Here is a 19595-nt window from a genome sequence, read left to right as displayed (position 1 = left end):
GTTCCTTTCAACAACTTGTCGTTAAAAAACCACTGCCGTCGAATAATCTAAATCAGCGCTCGAAATTAGTTGCACATTTCGGGCCGATTTCCGATACGACGCCTCCTGTTCCCCTACTACCGCCCGGCCGCTGGCGGCCGAGTCGCCGATAGTTCCGGCTCAGGAGCGTTTTATATTAGAAATAGGCTGGATTGTTTAGACATCTCTCAGGAAATCGTAACATTTTCTTTACTACATATAAATAATGTTTATTTTTATTAATACATAATATATATACAGAGTGTTTCGTAAATACCTAACACTGAGTACGCTACGAGATTCCTTGTATAAAAGTGAGTAATAAGAGTTCTTATAAAAATAGTCGAGACACCAATAGTTTTTGAATGGTGAGCTGTTGAAGTTGACCGATTACGGAGCGGAACTATCGGGCGCTCAGGCATGGCTGCTGCAGCTTGTTTCGCAGCTCGTGGAATTCACCAGAATCGCGGGAGCGTCTCTCGTCTGTTCGAACGCGCCGTGCCTGAGCGCCCGATAGTTCCGCTCCGTAATTGGTCAACTTCAACAGCTCACCATTCAAAAACTATTGGTGTCTCGACTTTTTTGTAACAACTTTTATTACTCATTTTTATACAAGGAATCTCGTAGCGTACTCAGTGTTAGGTATTTACGAAATACCTTGTATATTTAATTATTAATAAAAATAAACATTATTTATGTAGCAAAGAAAATATTACTATTTTCTGAGAGGTGCCTCAACAATCCAGCCTATTTCTTATATAAAACGCTCCTGCGCCAAAGCTATCGGCGGCTCGGCCGCCAGCGGCCGGGCAGTAGTGGGGGAACAGGAGGCGTCGTCTCGGAAATCGGCCCGAAATGTGCAACTAATTCCGAGTGCTGGTTTAAACAGTGTGAGACGGATACAAGATAGATTACTTCAACGCAAATTTTTTTGTCATTATTGTGTTCGCTCAACTTAGATTGTCATGACTAAAATACAAATTGTTTCCATCAATATAAAAAATCGTGATTTGTCCATTTAAATATATCTGATAAGCAAAACTGCTATCGCCTAATAACAAAGTATCAAGATTTTCTGTGACAAGATGAAACAACCTGATAAATTATAGTGTTTATTTTGCCATATTATTCCATTAATATCGTTTCTGATAATCGTTCGACTTTTAAAAAGCGCAAATGTGTTCGTTTACAATAAAAACAACGACAATAGCCGCGTTGGTGTTTTCTTTTCTTGCGGGTCAGGTGCTACATATTTTTGGAAATGTAACTGTATTACGCGGATCACCAAATTCCCTTAAAGTTAGATCCTTAAGCTGTATCACAGAAGATGATGGCAGCGCTTTAGTATGGAATAAACCAAATCAGAACTCTGAAAGACTTGAGCGTAAGTTGTAAAAAAAAATTTGTTTTACATTTTTGTAGCAAAATAGATATATTATTTGCAAATTTAATAAAAGATTTTTTATTATTATAAGCATACTAACATTTTACTAAATATTAAAATTTTATTAATGCCTTCTAAATATTCACTTACAAAACAATCTTATTATATTATTCGTAATAATATATTTACTGGTTTAGAAGTTAACTACTACTACTACTACTACAATATTTACTGTAAACACGCAATACACTTTCAGGATTACCTTTACCGTTATTGACAGAAACAGACATAAATTATCAACATATTAATAATCATGAAAACATAAACTGTAAAATGAACCGTTCGGAAAAATGTTTCAACTTATGGGGGACAAAACACTGGAGTTTTACCCATTCTTCAAAAACGCCAATGGCTCCAGTATTTGATCAACGATGGGAAGGTAAGAATCTTGTAGTTTGAAAAATGTTACAATATTTACGAAAAAAGTATCACAAAGTGTATTCACGTGCATCAAACATATTTATAAAATTATTTTAAAAACTTTCAGAATTTGAAGAACATGAAAATCCTTATAAATTTAAACATGTAGATGTTGGTTCTTTAGACACTTCCACAGTAGCGCTTTCATTTTCGGCTCGTGCACAAAAAGATGTGGATATATTGCTTTGCAAAGACAAAGAATATACGAAAAACTTTTGCTATTGGATTAAAATAGGCGGTTGGGACAATACAATATCTGTCATCCGAAAATGTCCACAAGGATTAGATTTTCTTACTCGCAAATTATCATGGCCAGATTCACCATGTGCAGATAGATTATCTCAAATTAATGTAAGACACACAAATTTCTTATAATCAAAATCACACTTTTACACAATTAAAATATTTTTGTATATGCTATATTCTCAAAGAAACACTAATTAATGCTTCTTATACGTCATATATATCTGTATATATTATTACGATAATAATTTAAAAATAGAACACAATCAACTAACTCAGTGCTCGGAATTAGTCTGAACATTTCAGCCGATTTCCGTGGTATACGCCTCCTTTCCTCTCCTTACCGCGCGCGCCGCAGCCGCTAGGGCCAGCGCCGCCGAGCGTTAGGAGCGACACTATCTGATTATGAGTGGGTTCTTTTCCCTATTTATTAAAATTTTAAAAAATGTATTAAAATTTATTAAAAATAAATTTTTTATTTTTAAATTTATTAAGTGGAAATATTTCAATAGATTTCCACGTCACCCATGAGATACTAATGCTGACGCGTTTTTTTTTTAAATGGTTTCCCCCGTAGACCTATTCCACTAAAGATAAAAATAAATTCTTAATTTAAAAAAAAATATATATAAAAGAGATTTTCTTAATTAGATTTTCTTAGCCTTTTATGAGAATGAACAATTGATGCAATAATGTAGATAAAAACCACTTTTTGAAAAACGTGTTAGTATTAGTACCTCATGGGTGACGTAGAAATCTATTGAAATATTTCCACTTAATAAATTTAAAAAAAAATTTATTTTTAATAAATTTTTTTAAATTTTAATAAATAGGGAGAAGAACCTACTCATAGAACCTAATCAGATAGTGCCGCTCCTAACGCTCGGCGGCGCTGGCCGTAGCGGCTGCAACGCGCGCGGTAAGGAGAGGAAAGGAGGCGTATACCACGGAAATCGACTGAAATGTTCAGACTAATTCCGAGCACTGAACTAACTTATTACTAAGTTTCATATACACTCATCTAATTAAAAATTAATAATTAATACAGCACACTTCATTATCTGCCAGCGAATGGCGATCATTCGTCATTACGTCAAATTCTGTGACTCGTAATATTACCGTTTATGATACGGATAATATGATTATGACATATGTGGACACAGAAGAATGGGAAGAACGCAGAACAATTGAAAGATTGGATTATCAAGTATTTATTCGAAGCAGTGATAAAATGTTATTTCGCTTTCATCGATGTGGGTGAATAAATTCTAAACTTTCAGTTAATTAAAATAGTTTCATATACAGCGATAAGAAAAATAAAATTATCCACGAATACCTATTTCAGACGATTTTCTGCACACGACTACTACAGGTGCAAACTTAACGAGCCCTATCTTAAAAGTCAACGGTACAACGGTATGCATACAAATGTTTATCGGTCTCTGTGCAGAGTGCGATGCACAAGTATTCTTACGTGATTCTACAAGTAATGAAGTGTTAGAGATGGTAACAGCAAAAGGCTCATTAAAGCCCGCAATTCATGGTTTGCCTACGTGGCAATCAGTCATAATCAAGAAAAATCTTACATCGACTAGTAGCTTAGTTGTTCAAGTGATTCCTAAACTTAGCATAATCACCTCGAATCCACTGTGGGCCATAGCAAACATTCGTGAATGTCTTTCAACTGGTACAAACCTTTAACTTCTGGTTCTTTTATATTTATAAACACATCAATTTCTTGCTTTATATATTCGTTACATATTGCTAATTTATTTCTTTTTAGTATCTTGGAAAATGAGTTCTATTTTTATTAATCAAGATTTAGTGAAACAAGATAATTTGGAAGAGTTTCTAACATGTCAGAAACTGTTTTATAATGAACATACCGTTGTGAATGCTATACTTTTTGCTACAGAAGATGTTGCATTAGGTAATAATTAAACATTTGTCTTAATATATATACATTTTTTAAATAAAATTATCATCATTATTCATAAAATATTTGTGCAATTGACGTAGTACACAAATAAAATTATATTATAATAAATAAGATTACACTTTCTTTCAGATGATGAAAATTGTGAAAATAGAAAGCTAGAACCTCAATGCTTATTGGCTCACAAATATTATAATAATATGCTTGACTGCAAAGGAAACTCAATTTGTTATAAAAACGGTTGCACATGTCTTCCAGGTTTTTTAGGACCCACATGTTCTAATCGTGAGTAATGTATAATATTGTTGTTATTGTTATTTTTTTATTTACACAAAGCTTGTATACATTTAACAGTATCAATTGCTTTTTTCAGCTTGTGAACGAAATAAATATGGACATAACTGCAAAAAAACGTGCGGTGCGTGCAAAAAAATATTAAATTTTGAATGGAGTCATTGTGACTATGTAACTGGAGCTTGTTTTGAAGGATGCAATAATACGATGGAAGACAATGAAAAATTATACATACACCCTTTGTGTCAAGCTGGTAACAATTTTCGATGATGCATAGTATACCGCTTTCAAATTATACTTAGAGATCAAATATAAATTATTATTGAGATAATATATAAGACTATAATGCACAATGTACTATCTTTTTTTTCAAGCAATAAATGCTTCCGTCTTACCTAAAATTGACTATACGAGCCATACAAGTATTCAAGCCACAGTTCCTATGATATGGAAAGACGAATACAAGGATGCAGCAATTCGTTATTTCTTCTCTATTCAGGTAAATGACGTTAATTTTACGCTTTATTAATATTCTAGGTAATGAGAAAATTATTCTTTCAGTGGTTAATAATTGAATACAATTTGCAATCTTAATATTTTCAAAGTAATAATTTTTAAAAAATAAAAAGAAAAAAATTATTTTACAAGAATCATTAAATTTATTATAAATAATTTTCGAATATGTTTATTACAGAAGCAGTTAAGTAAAAATCATGAATCTCAAAGCTGGAATATAATATTTCCAAATACAACGCATTTAACAAGCAGTTTTAAAAATTTAGAACCTCGTACTATTTATCACATCAGATACAGCTTACAGATTGCGGAGTCGATAGTACACAGCGACTGGCAAGAAGCTGAGACTGATTGCAATCGTAAGATCATTATTAATTTTGTATGCAATCCTTGATGAACACATTTAAATTATTTTTAATGTACTTATTATTTTCTCAATATAATAAAACATAATCTTTGAATCTTTTATTAAACAAAATTATCATTGTTTGATATTATAATGATGTAGAATATTTAGATACTTCAAAAAATTTCATGCATTGCAATACATTCATTGTAAGACATAAAGAGAGACATAAAGTATATGTTAAAGTTCGTATACTAAAAAGAAAAAGTTAGTTTCTTTTCGTATACTAAATATGTAAAGATAAAGTCATTTACTGACAATTTTATTACTCGTAAACTCTTAATAATAACACTAGCATAGTTTTTTCAATAAATTTTTATATGTGTTGTTTAAAGTATTTTGTAATCATTTAGCGACTCGAGATTTCAATGTAACGACAGAAGAAACAAGCCTGATGATTAACTGCCGAATCGACAAACAAGTACGTAGATATTTCACTAACCAGTTCTTGCATTTGGTATATTTGATTTTTAAATATTTTTAACAGAATCTAACTTGTTTTCTGCTTTTCTGTGCCAGCAATTATATCCATGTCCGGCAAATAAATATCACCTCATAGTGAACCGTGTTGATAAATTGGAGCAAATTGTTAATGAAACTGCTATATCTTTTCCTTGTGAAGTATCATCTTTAACATCACACACTTTATACAACGTAACCATATTTTATAAAGATCAAACATTATTTTTCAAGGAAATACATACACTTGAAGGAGGTGAGTTTAATAATATTAAAAAAAAACATATATATACAAAATATAAAATGCATTTATTCACATGCATTTGCACATATAATCGTTGTAAATGCATTGTACAAATATCAACAGTTCCATCTGAAGTATTAGATCTTCACACAACTCTGCTATCCAACAATAACATAACTCTAACTTGGAAGGCTCCAAAAGAACCAAATGGAAATATAACACAGTATCATATAATGTTAAAAGTAAGTATAATTTTTTTTCACATTTAGTTTATAACAGTATAGCTTTTATAAATATAAGCCAAAAGACCACTTTAATTTGATATTTATTCAGCCAACTTGCAACGAACTTGCATTACTCACGTAAATAACTTTTTAATGCCAGATTCAAGAATACTACGGCTGTACGGATGTCGGTGAATTTCAATCAAGTAATCATACTATTGAAAAATGGACAACTCACAGAACAATCACAATATCGAATTTACAGCCATATGCAAATTACAGGGCACAAGTTACAGCTCACAATTCGCGACATAGCGGCACAAGTACAAACATAACTTTTGAGACAAAGGAATCCGGTACATAAGCACATTCGTATTATTTATCACAAATATTAATACTCGATATCGAATAACAATGATCATAGTTAATATCATTAATAAAGTTAATTTGTTTAATTAATTATTTATTAATTTTCAATAACATCACAAAAATCTATTTGTAACAAAAGAATATGTACATATATCTTATTAAAAGTAAAAATATATGTATATATGTTTATCACATTAAACAATAACAGTCATCAATTCAATAGAGATACCAACGGAGACATTTGGCCCATTGACTTTATCTACGAAATCGATATTGTTGTGGAGTAAACCTGAAGATTGCAAAACGATTTCGGGACGATTAAAGGCGAGAATAAAAATAGACGGCGTGAGCGACGCTGTCAAAAATTTCAGTTTTGTGAGTCAAGCCCAGCCCAGTCAAGACCAATTAAATTATTTTGATTTAAAAAAGATATCAGAACTTTATGGCGCTGAACAATACATGGTAAGAGTTTATGTAGTAAGAGATGAGAACAGTTCGGAAAATGCTTCCGCTTATCAAAAACGTTTGTTTACACTTCCGCCAACAGGTAAATTTTTTATTAATTAATTATTAAATTGCTTTATAATTTGCTTCACAAATATAATATGATGGAAATAACAGCTCCACCTCCGATAACTAATCTGGATGTTGTGGAAATTGATACCTGCCGTGAAATGGTACATTTGAGATGGAAAAGTCCACCTCCACCTACGAATGGAAGGTTGAGTCATTACGTCATTCGAATCTGTAATTTGTTTTATTTAAGCTGCTTTAACCAATATGAAGTTAATGTTAACAACACCTGTGACCTGTGGGATGATTACATCTGCGCTACTATAGGTTCTACACATTTAGAAATTCAGGTAAAAAAAAAAATATTTTTTGCGTGCTACAAAAAATCGCGCGTGTGTGTTTCATAAATGTGATGTAATAAACAAAAATTATCTAAGAAAAAATATAAAGTTAATACAATTTGAAACAAATTTTACAGATTTTAGCCTACAATATAAATGTTACTGAATCAAGTGTTCCCGTTTATGTTACCGAAACAATGCTACATAATACAAGTAAGACTTTATCATTCAACAAAACTTGAAAGCTTAGTATATTGTGAAATTTTAAATGCGTTTTAAATTAAACATAGACTATAGTTAAACTATAATTTTTGTATATAATTATATTTTACGATTTTCTTACTATAATTAACAAATCTATGTTATGATTATTTGCTATATAATTTAGAAAATGCTAAAAAAGCATTATGCTTATCATTTATATAGCTAATATTATACGAATCAAAAAAACATTAAAAAATGACTAAATTAAATTTATTATTGTGTCGATTAGACAATATTGTGACCATAAAATTTTTCAGCACCAGATACACCTGGGAATTTCACTTTGACAGTCAAGAACAATAGTGTAATTGACGTAAAATGGAATCATCCTTGGAAGACAGGCAGACACCTGCAGTATTTTCTTATTCAAATACATAAAGTTTCTTCAAATTTGACGAAGAACATTTCAATAGTATCTGATATAAAAGTTAAAGTTCTAGTCAAAAATTACGAGCGTTATTATAAACAAGAATTATATTTGTTTCCATCAACGCTGTATAATATTCAAATTCAAGCTGTGACAATAGCAAACAAATCTAGCAGCACTAATACCAAAATATTGCAAACACCTACCACGATCGATTTTGATGGGAATCTGATGGCAGACGTAAAGAAATTTGATTCCACGATATCATTAAAGATTCCGCCTGTCCTAAACGATACGCAATATAGCAGAATACACATCATAGTAAAAGGACCTAAAGAACCTTGCAAACATTTAGAAGTGCCTCCAATTTTAAAAACGCAAATAAACATAAAGATTAATGAAAGTGCTTGGCAAGCTGCAGAAGGTTCGGTATGTACATGTCATAGAATTACAATATATATAACTATTATATTTATAAAAAATTTTAGTAAAAAATAAACTTTCAGTAATAATTAGGTAAGTGCAGTTATAAAATTAAGGGAATTTATTTGATATATTTAACTATAATTTATTTAATATATATTTAGGATTAAAGTTTATTATAACATACATATAACTGCAATGCTAGTAGCAATGATATTGTTTTGTTTATTTACAAAATTAGATATCTTCAATGTTTGTTTTTTAATTGGCGACAGATCAGCGAATTTGCTAACCAGGAATTTATTGTTGGCAACAATAAAACTTACGGTGATGCTACGAATTGCCCACTAAAACCTGAAGAATCGTATAATATAACAGTTGTCTTAATTGAAGGGAATTTAACTGTTATACGGACTGCGTTTACAATATTAAAACGTGAAAATACAACAAAGCTTGATAATCTTGTTGATCCTGTTGATCCTGTTGATCCTGTTGATCCACCGATGCGTCACGAAGTATGGTTTATACCAATAATATGCTTGATTTTAGTAGGCGCAACTTTTTATTTCTATCGAAGGTAATGATCTTTTCTTTACTTTTTATAAAACATTCGAGTATTATATTCTCGATGCATATTTTTATTAATACTTATTAAAGTGTAAGTGATTTAAATAAAATTATCTGTTAGATAAAGTGTTGATTACATACAGATTATCTATATTTTTGCTGTAATCTGTTGATTTTGATAGGAGAAAGCAGCAATTAACTAAGCGGTTAGTACTGCAAAATGAGATAATTTTGCCGCAAAACATTGAAAATTTCGTGCATGAAAACCGTGAAGGCGAAACAACATTTGTGATATCAACTTCAAAGCAAAATTTATCGATGCCTTCCAACTGGCAATCTTCGTCGTCGGTAACCGCTTCGGAAATATCATTGAATGCATTCGAGAATATCAAAGAGAAGATGAAAATGGCGTCCTTAATTAAAGTGAAAGATTTTGAGGATTACGTCAGAGAGGCGATACAATCCGCATTGCTGGATAAACAGTACAGAGTGAGTCTCAAATTTTGTTTACAAACTTTTAAGTATTTATTAAGTATTTTATGCCGGAATTTTTTGAAAAATTTGATAATTGCATATGAAGTATACATTAACTATGTTGAAATCCTTATTATATAAAAATATAAAGCAAAATTTTGTCATTTAACAAATATTACTCTTATTCTTTTATAGCTGGTCATTACAATTTATAATTATAAGACAATATAATTATTCAATTTCGTAATTTTTCTTTAAGATGCTTCCGAAAGGTCAAACTCAGTCGTGGGATTACGGCCAATTGCCACAGAACAAATTGAAAAATCGATATGGGAATCTTATAGCATGTAAGAAATTAATGGTAGTTTTGCATTATAAAGTAACGAATAATATTCCACATATATAGTATTCTGATTTAAATAGATGATAAAACACGCGTGAAACTGAAGAAACTTCCAGATGATCCTTACTCCGATTATATCAATGCCAATTATATTACTGTAAGTCAGTGACAAATATATTTTAATTGTAATCTTAATCAAACAAAATTCATAAGTGTGTTGACTTCCAAAAATTTTCTATAAATTGCAATTAAAAACTTTTTGAGTTAAAAATTTAATTGCAATAAAAAAAGTAATTAACTATTCATAAATTCCTTCTTTCTTATTCATTCAATTTATTGATAAAATCATCAACTTGAAGTAATTATGGATGCTATACAAAATTCACTTATTTAGACAGTTTACAAAGTTCAATAATATGTGTATATAAGTATAATATACAAACATCTTAATTATTACGTACTTATCATCAAACATTATTTCAAAGGGTTACAAGACACAGAAACGTTACATAGCTACGCAAGGACCTCTACCTAACACGGTTATCGATTTTTGGCGCATGATTTGGCAAGAAAATGTTCTTATTATTTGCATGCTGGTTAACGTAAGCGAAGATGGAAAGGTATGTGCTTTTTGCTTGATACGATGTATTACAATCTACATAAAAATCATTGCATAAAAAATTTTTGAATATATAACAAAAACTGTCAAAATACGGAAGAAAAACCAGATTTAATCGTATTTATTTTCACCGCGCAACAATAAACACACGCTTTTTCAATTTTCATAAATTTTGCAGGTAAAATGTGAGCAATATTGGCCGGACATTGGCAAGAAGAAAACGTACGGCGATGTTATTGTACTGAACGCAAAGCATAATGTTTTCGCTGATTATTGCTTTAGAACTTTTCAAGTCACTTGTGGAGATGAAACTAGAAAGGTATCCATATTCTCAATCAATACCATAACCAATAACTTTTATTGAACTTTTGCTATACAGGGTGTCTGTCATAACGTGTCTCACCGAAAAGATACAAGTAGATTTCGTTATTCTGAACAAAAAAGTCCTATATCATTTTGCAAACAACCACGTAAAATTTGGAGTAAGTAATTAAAAAAGATTGGCCAATAAGCGCGCGATCGGGCAGTAGGCTGACCGTAGCGGCGGTGGCGATAACGCGCGCCGTTGTTGACACATCTGGGCGTACGGCCCATCGCCTGCCCGAAACGCGCGATAGTTGCTCACGACGAATCGGGCGGAAGACGGCACAAAAAGGCAACGCATAAACAATAACTTTTCGTCTAGCGCGCTGTCGTGTCCGAGATCGCGCGCTTATTGGCCAATCTTTTTTAATTAATTACTCGAAAATTTACGTGGTTGTTTGCAAAATGGTATGGGACTTTTTTATTCAGAATAACGAGATCTACTTGTATCTTTTCGGTGAGACACGTTATGACAGACACCCTGTATATATCAATAACAGATAGAACACCTGCATTACACGGTTTGGCCGGATTATGGCGTGCCATTGTATACACACTCCATAGTTATGTATTTAAAAAAATTATTGGCGACATCACCTGGAATTGGGCCCGTAGTGGTCCATTCTGGTGCTGGCGTTGGAAAAACTGGAACCATCATTCTGTGCGATGTTTGCCTCCGTCGAGCAGCAGCCGAAGGGGTAATTGTATTTCATTTCATCGTTATTTTATTTTTGCACCGATGCATCAGATTCAATATTTATTTGAAGAAATAATAATAAGAATAAAATTATTTAGTTCGTCAACGTTTTTGCTGAAATGGCATCCATTAGAAGCGAAAGAATCGACATGGTAAATAATAAGCAGCAATATTTATTAGCGCACTTGGTATTAGTGGAATGTTTGCTTTTTATCCCAATCACATTGCCGTGTAATGAGATGTTGCCGACACGAATCAACGAATTAAAAAAGTTACTTCCAATTCAACAGCAAAGGTATATCGTAATAACTTTGCTATTCGATCCTCGCGTCGATTGATAACGTAATAGAAACACAAATTATTTTTAGACTACAGAACACTGCATGGCAGAACGAAGCTCTACGACAAGTGACGACTTCACGTCCGTTATCAAAGAATAATCGTGCCAAAAACAGATTTCCAGAACTAATTTCAGGTTTGTCGAAATAAATAAGCAAAACATCACAAATATTTTTTGTACAACATCATATTAAAAGAATTAAAATTTTTTAATTTTTGTGTAATATTTTTGACGCCATAAAAATGAAGAAGAAATTTATTTTATTCTGCAGATAAAATCGGCAGAATATATTTGAAGAAGTATCCGATATCGGACAAAAACAGCGATTATCTATCCGGTGTATATGTAGATGGAGTAAAACTTCGGGATCAATATGTAGCCACACAGCTTCCCATGTCATCAACAATTAACGATTTCTGGCGAATGATTGCCGAATTCAAAGTGGAACTTATTCTTATGTTACAATCGCCGGATCCTCAAGATCCTGTATGTGGGCATTTTTTACACATTTCAACGTATCGAGTTAATGAGAACATAATCGCAAAGAGTAAAATTTACGAAATATTTTTTATTTATTTTTCTAATACATGTCCGAGTATTTAATAAAAGCCAATAAATTAAGATAAATTAAAAATATTTTATATCCATGTTATAAATTATGATAATTAAAGAAATATATAGTTGTGTAGAGAGAAATGCAAATATCCGATTTTAATTTTTCAGACCTGCTGTGCAATTACTCCTACGAAAGGCGAGTTTAAACCAGTACCGTTCTTAAATATCACAATAAAAGAGACTGTGGAATTGGAATATTATATATCACAAAAATTGTTACTCGTTGACAATTCCGAGGTAGATTTGATTCGATTAATTGATATTTTTTGGTTGCTATTACATACTCATTCAATAAATGCATCGATGCTCTCTTTGTCTCTCGTGTAGAAACCTGCAAGAAAACAATCTGTCACAATATTGTGTTTGACGAAGTGGAAACCTGGAAGAAATCAACCACCGCCACCAATTATATCGATGGTGACTTTTTGGCAAGCCACGGAAAGAATCGCAAGAGGCGATGGGCCCATTGTTACGCTTTGCCAGTAAAAATTTAATATTATTATCAAAAATCCGAGGAAATGTTAAAATTTCTCATAATTCAAAGTTTTTCACGTCTCTTTTAGGACATAATTCATTTATATTTTATACTTCTTTACTTTTAAACAAATAACTCTCCAATAATAAAAAATTTAACGTAAAATAATCTCTTACTACCAATTAAATCTATTGTTTTTCAAAAAATATTTTTGATACATTTGTTAAAAGAGCAAAAAAAATTAATTTTTCAGTGATGGGGTAACTGGATGTGGTCTCTATCTTGCGTTGAGTTTCATGCTGGAGCGAATGGCCGTCGACAGAGAATGCGATGTTTGCTTGGCGGTGCGAGCAATTAGACGATCGAGACCAGATTTTGTTCAATCTTTGGTAATATATTAATTTTTTATTAATAGAGAAAACGAGAGTCAATTGTGTATTTATTGTGAAAAATATACTATAAATAATAATTAAAAAATATTAATTGTAAAAATAATTATAAAAAAGTTTATAATATGTTCAATACAGAAATATTTTATGTACATTTTAATTTATAGGAACATCTGGAATATCTATGTGATGCTGCAGTGACATATTTCAAGTGTTTTGAAACTTATGCAAATTTCTCTTAAAATATCAATCTTATACGCGAATGCGATATAATATAATATTATAATTATAAATATTACAATCAATATATACTCATGCTTATTAATATACAACTAAATATTTTATTGTTTTTGTAATCAGATGTATGTGAAATATTATAGTGAAGAATCAGATCCGCATTTATACTTTTGGAGGCCCCAGGCGCAACATCATTATGAGGCCTCAATAGAACAAGTCTATTTCAATTAATCAAATTCATATGCATTTTTTTAAAGTGTTTATTGAAAATAAAAGTCGACATGCATTACATGATGCAAAAGGCGAAATTTAATAAACAATTACCGCTTACAAATTTTTCAGCGGCCTCTAGTTTTTATATTATAAATTTAATATTTAAAAGTAAGTATTTTATTTTGCAACTATAAGTAGGCTGTTTTTCATATTGTCATTAGTGAGCAGTAAGATTTCAAAATGAGGCCCCAGCTTGCACGTAATGCGCCTTATGGTAAATGTGGCCGTGATAACTCAAGATATTTTTTAATCGTTTTAATCTTATTATTATGTATATTATTATATTTTTTATAATAGCAAGCAAGGTACACACCTTGCAAGTTTTTTTGCGCAAAAATATGAATAGATATGATACAAGCTTGACAACTTGGAGATTAATTTCTCAATATATTTGTCTATATTTATTGAGCACAATTAAGACTGTGTGTCTTTTTGAAAAGAAAATTAATACATTTTCTTAGTAACGCTAATAACATATATAATTTTCTTGTTGTTTAATTTTAAACGACATTCGAACTTTGTATTGGCTATTCTTGCACGATTGCAGTCTTACAAAATGTATTGAAATTTTTTGATTTCCTTAACTCAAGCTTTTAACTCAAGATATTTTTGCACAATTTTTATACTTTATCATTAAGTTTATGTATTTTAATTTTTAACACACATGTTTCGTAAAAATAAAATATTAATATACGTTTAATCGACATATTTTTAAGGCTTAATATTAAGTGCAATATTTTTCATGAAATTAAAATACATATGATATCGTTTTGTGACATGAAGAATATATTTCTTAGAAAACTGAATAATAATTTTGTTATTTTAATTTTTACACTTCAACAAAACCAAGTGTGCTAATGGAGAAAATTAATAAATTTTTTTTACATATAAATATGTTTACATAACAAATTTTTATGTTTACAAGTTTTTTATTATGCTTTCTCTCTTTCTCTCTCTCTCTCTCTCTTTCTCTCTCCTTTTTTGTCTTTTCTTATTGTAATATATTTTTATAGGGAAAAAATTTTTGTTGTAATTTTTTATATATTTATTGAAGAAATTATTAAATATTGTCGTTGATAATACATACAGGTGGACATACAATTAAGCTATACAAGACTGTTTATGATTTGCGCAACATAGATAAAGTATTAATAGTCGAAAATGACTTTTTTGATACATCATCTCTATATTGCCATCTTGATACTCTTAGAAATTTTTCTGTTGAAAATTAAAATAGAAACGCACCGCAATGCATAACAAGATAAACTCTTTTATGCGCTATCATAAAAAAATTTTTCTTCAATTAAATAATAAATCTTTCTAATTCACAAATTATATGTCAATTCTGCAATATAGAAATCGTTTACTTCGACGGATTCCAATTTTATGTAACGTTTGGCAAAAGCGCGTACGATTTTCCCCACATCAACGCACGAAATAATAAACATCATTGACTTTATGTATAGCAGCTTGGACGTATGTAACAGAGCAGTACATTTAGCAACCGTCACATGAAACATATAACTACGTCTAAAAATTCGCATTTTTATCGTTCACAAACCGTTTTCAACATAAGAGAAGGAACGAGGTAATATTCACCACACGTTTAATTCAGAATTATTTTTATCGAATAAACTACCAAATTTATATGAGTTAAATTAATTTCAACATACATTTTATAACATTTTCTATATCATTGCGACATTTATACTTTGTAGATCTTTTTCATCTTGAAAGCACACATTAAAGTAATATTTCCTTTATGATTCTTTTGAAAATATGAATAGACCAGGTAGAAATGTACATAAATTATTTATTTGTCAAAAATAATAGAATTTCTTTAAGCAAAATTTAGAGTACATAACTTTGTTCGATCAAATAATATCTATAACTACACTTTCCAGAATGATTGTTCTAGTATAACACAACACTTGATATTAAAAAATGCATATAATATCCAACCCATTTCAATTTTGAATAGCATTAGATTTTTACAGCGATGCAAAATGCAAAAGGTATTTTTCAGAAAGCATCAAGTAAAATAAAATTTCATATAGTTTTAAAGAAGAAAAAAATAAGGATGATGGTTGCAAGAGAATCTTTGTACTATGCTTTGTACTATCCTTTGACAATGCATACACCTTTTCGGAATCTAGTACATGTAACTTTACATGAATGTAAATTTAATTTTTTGCCAAAAGAGTTCGGTACATTACATCATCTACAAGAGATTACATTATCCAGTAATTATGTCGTGAATACTACTCAATCTGCATGGGAATGGTTAGAGCAAGATTCTATGAGAAATAATTTGAAATCATTGAAAATAATGCATTATGACGTAAGTTACACTATCTATTTACTCAGATGTTATGATATTAACCACAAATTAACAGAAAATGAAAAAGTCACTTTACGTTCCCACCATTTATCGTTATGTTCTTGAATTATTTTGTTATTTACAGCTACCTGAATTACCTTTACAAATCACATGTTTGAAAAATCTCACAGTATTATATATGACAAGTTTGAGAATCAGTTCCTTACCAAAAGAGTTTGGTAATTTGCCTCTTTTGGAACTTGATCTATCGAATAATGATCTTGGAAGATCTAATCAATCTGCGTGGGAATGGTTAATGCAAGCTCCCATTAGAAATAGTTTAAGAGAACTCAACTTAAGTCATAATTATGTAAGTTATAATATCGAATTACTAAAATATCATGATATTAACTAACAAAAACAAAATTTTTTTTTTAGAAACAAAAGCAATACAATTACAGCCACTCGCACCCTGATATCTTTTCTCTCTCTTCCTTTCTTTTCAATAATTCCTATCAGTACATTATGATTCTCCATATGTGAGAACAATGTACTTCACTTTTCGTACGCTTTATGTATCTCGATCTGAGATCGGTGTACAATTTAACAGTCTCATGTAGACTAATTAATTTTTTTAAGAAAAATTAAAAGTTTTGCAACATTTTTGTAACATCCTGCAACAACTCTTAATGTTCTTTTATTATATTGTATTTAATAAAATTACAGTTACTATTAACTGTTATTAATAAATTAACATTGTTTATAGATCACTGCAATACCATTACAAATCATTTGTTTGAAAAATTTACACTTCTTATACTTATTCAAAAATAAGATCAAGTTCATACCAAAAGAATTTGGTATTTTATCTCAACTGATAGTACTTAATTTAATGGATAATTTGCTCGGAACATGTCAACATTCTACATGGGAATGGTTAGAAATGCCCATTAGAGATAATTTATCACTTAGACACTTAAACATATGTGGCAATTTTGTAAGTTGCGCTGTTTAATTACTGGCATTTTATTATTTCAACTGGTTAAATAAATTGCTATTTAAAAATAAAGGGTATAACTCTAATAAAATTTACTGAGACCGTTTATTGAGACACTAACAATGTACTATTATACATAGTTGACTGAATTTCCATTACAAATTACGTGTTTGAAAAATCTACAGTCGTTAAACATAAGCAGAAACAAAATTAATTTTTTACCAAAAGAGTTGGGTACTTTGCCGCATCTTTTGTATCTTGATCTTACATCTAATTACCTTGGAAAGTATAATTGCAAAGCGTGGGAATGGCTAGAGCAAACTGAAGTCAGAAATAAATTGATAATATTATATCTATCGGACAATCTGGTAAGACTTGCACTATTTATTTATCAAAACATCATAAAAAAAACCAAAATTATTATAAGAAAATAAAAAGGTTGGTTTATATTTATTATCTACTAATAAATTATAAAAATATTAATTATTTTTAGTTAACGGTATTACCGCCACAAATTGGAAAACTAAATGCTTTAATTACATTATGGCTTGGTGGCAATAAGTTAAAATGTTTACCACAAAGTCTCGCAAATCTAAAAAATTTAATATTTCTTGATTTGTCCAACAATGATTTGTTATATTTACCAGGAAGTGTGTCACATTTAAATCCGTATATATATGTTGATGGAAATCCATTTAATTTGATGATAGATGACGATAGTGATGACGATACTGATGATGATAGTGATGATGATAGTGGTGATGATTTGACTACGAATTTGAAAGTGCCAAGTCTTGTGGATTGTTCAGCTGAAGTTATCCTAAAATATGGGTTTGTTGCTATTATTTCGATGTTTTTAATTATATTTAACTGGGCTCTTGAAAAATACTGTGTAAATCAAAATTATTTCAATATTTTTAATAATCTTGACGATTTTAGATTAGATTATACAAATTATGGTTTACCTGAAGGATTGATCAGATATATGGATAATGAAAGACATTGCTTCCTTTGTAATAATCCATGTTTTCGTTATTATGAAAAGCGCTTCATAAATTATCCTGAGTATTATGAAATATTACATTTTAAATTCCAAGGATCTTCAAGTATTCAGAAAGCAAGTTTTGAATGTTATGTTTGTTCATCAAATTGTGCTGAAATGTTAAAGAATTAAGAATACATGGTTAAATTATTAGACTTACAATTTACAACAGAATGTAACTTATATAAAAATATCTGACCGATTTCAAAACTTTTTAATTTTATACATTCTTTGATGAGTATACATATAATTTATCGATATTTGTCGATATTATTATTTTTGCATATATTTTAAAACACAAAATTATATATATATTTAGTGATAGGATATACTATTACTACCACAAATAGATTCGTACTTGCAAATTTTTAATCAAATCAAGAATGATCAAAAATCTTAAAACATCCTGCAAACTGTTTTCATTGAAAATTTTGAAAAATCTTAATAGCTTTAAAGTATTGAATTTGTATACATATGTTTGTATGTGTGTGTGTGTATATATATATATATATATATATATATATATATATATACACATATGTGCATATGTAGATTGTATATATACATGTGTCTCTGGTATATATATGTGTTAAATTATGTAAAATATGTCACACATTTATACCACTCAAAGCATTCCAGACATTGAGGCTATCAAAATTTTTAAGATTTTCAAAATTTTTTTGTTATAACAGTCTTACAAAATGTATTTGAACCTTTTTAATTTTCTTGACTCAAGCCTTTGACTCAAGATATTTTTGCACGATTTTTATGCTTTATCACTAAGTATATGTATCCTTTTTTTTATACACATGAGTGATTAGTAAAAATAAAATATTAATACGTTTAATCGGCATATTTCTAAGGCTTAATATTAACTACAATATTTTTCATGAATTTAAAGTACATATGATATGCATCGCTTTGTGACATTAAGAATATATTTCTTAGAAAACTGAATAATAATTTTGTTATTTTAATTTTTACACTTCAACAAAACCAAGTGTGCTAATGGAGAAAATTAATAAATTTTTTTTACATATAAATATGTTTACATAACAAATTTTTCTGTTTACAAGTTTTTTATTATGCTTTCTCTCTCTCTCTCTCTCTCTCTCTCTCTTTCTCTTTCTCTCTCCTTTTTTGTCTTTTCTTATTGTAATATATTTTTATAGGGAAAAAATTTTTGTTGTAATTTTTTATATATTTATTGAAGAAATTATTAAATATTGTCGTTGGTAATACATACAAGTGGACATACAATTAAGCTATACAAGACTGTTTATGATTTGCGCAACATAGATAAAGTATTAATAGACGAAAATAACTTTTTTGATACATCATCTCTATATTGCCATCTTGATAC

General features: G+C 29.9%; 2 protein-coding genes across 5 annotated transcripts; both read left to right on the top strand.

Annotated features, from left to right (window-relative positions):
* The first annotated feature begins 881 nt into the window (after positions 1 to 881).
* On the top strand, positions 882 to 13753 carry LOC137001077 (receptor-type tyrosine-protein phosphatase mu-like). The gene is made up of 32 exons (XM_067359080.1): positions 882 to 1402; positions 1659 to 1841; positions 1950 to 2233; positions 3174 to 3378; positions 3471 to 3812; positions 3909 to 4055; positions 4194 to 4346; positions 4435 to 4608; positions 4730 to 4854; positions 5050 to 5230; positions 5631 to 5698; positions 5797 to 5992; positions 6104 to 6222; positions 6365 to 6560; positions 6797 to 7120; positions 7195 to 7436; positions 7565 to 7640; positions 7949 to 8487; positions 8757 to 9058; positions 9231 to 9537; positions 9782 to 9869; positions 9946 to 10022; positions 10351 to 10485; positions 10663 to 10803; positions 11348 to 11545; positions 11643 to 11839; positions 11913 to 12019; positions 12156 to 12370; positions 12608 to 12736; positions 12827 to 12981; positions 13228 to 13363; positions 13531 to 13753. Exons 1-32 carry the CDS (start codon positions 1195 to 1197, stop codon positions 13603 to 13605), a joined length of 6024 nt encoding a protein of 2007 aa, XP_067215181.1. The 5' UTR covers positions 882 to 1194; the 3' UTR covers positions 13606 to 13753.
* A 1412-nt stretch (positions 13754 to 15165) lies between these two features.
* Positions 15166 to 19304, top strand: LOC105672699 (leucine-rich repeat-containing protein 40-like). Of its 4 annotated transcripts, none has more exons than XR_010891319.1 (7): positions 15166 to 15461; positions 15889 to 16214; positions 16339 to 16563; positions 16960 to 17190; positions 17331 to 17558; positions 17838 to 18021; positions 18130 to 19304. XR_010891319.1 is itself a non-coding variant. In XM_067359733.1 (7 exons), the coding sequence occupies exons 2-7, from the start codon at positions 15954 to 15956 to the stop codon at positions 18362 to 18364; spliced, it is 1518 nt and encodes a 505-aa protein (XP_067215834.1). In that variant the 5' UTR covers positions 15166 to 15461; positions 15900 to 15953; the 3' UTR covers positions 18365 to 19301. The 4 variants fall into 4 exon arrangements, 3 of the variants coding, with proteins under 3 accessions (XP_067215834.1, XP_012223220.2, XP_067215836.1); XM_067359733.1 differs by having other exon boundaries at positions 15900 to 16214; positions 17684 to 18021; positions 18130 to 19301; XM_012367797.2 differs by having other exon boundaries at positions 17684 to 18021; positions 18130 to 19301.
* The last annotated feature ends 291 nt before the right edge of the window (positions 19305 to 19595 follow it).

The sequence above is a fragment of the Linepithema humile genome, chromosome 1, assembly GCF_040581485.1.
Source record: "Linepithema humile isolate Giens D197 chromosome 1, Lhum_UNIL_v1.0, whole genome shotgun sequence".
NCBI classification, from domain to species: Eukaryota; Metazoa; Arthropoda; class Insecta; order Hymenoptera; family Formicidae; genus Linepithema; species Linepithema humile.
This window is presented reverse-complemented; position numbering and strand designations above follow the sequence as displayed.

What these genes read in the sequence shown, in the direction of transcription:
- LOC105672699 (XM_067359733.1), top strand. Translation starts at nt 15,954, where the DNA reads ATGATGGTTGCAAGAGAATCTTTGTACTATGCTTTGTACTATCCTTTG. An exon ending in TGAAAATAATGCATTATGAC is followed by an intron (nt 16,215 to 16,338) that starts GTAAGTTACACT and finishes TGTTATTTACAG; the next exon opens with CTACCTGAATTACCTTTACA. An exon ending in TAAACATATGTGGCAATTTT is followed by an intron (nt 17,191 to 17,330) that starts GTAAGTTGCGCT and finishes TATTATACATAG; the next exon opens with TTGACTGAATTTCCATTACA.
- LOC137001077 (XM_067359080.1), top strand. Translation starts at nt 1,195, where the DNA reads ATGTGTTCGTTTACAATAAAAACAACGACAATAGCCGCGTTGGTGTTT. An exon ending in AGGACCCACATGTTCTAATC is followed by an intron (nt 4,347 to 4,434) that starts GTGAGTAATGTA and finishes TGCTTTTTTCAG; the next exon opens with CTTGTGAACGAAATAAATAT. An exon ending in GTTATTTCTTCTCTATTCAG is followed by an intron (nt 4,855 to 5,049) that starts GTAAATGACGTT and finishes TGTTTATTACAG; the next exon opens with AAGCAGTTAAGTAAAAATCA.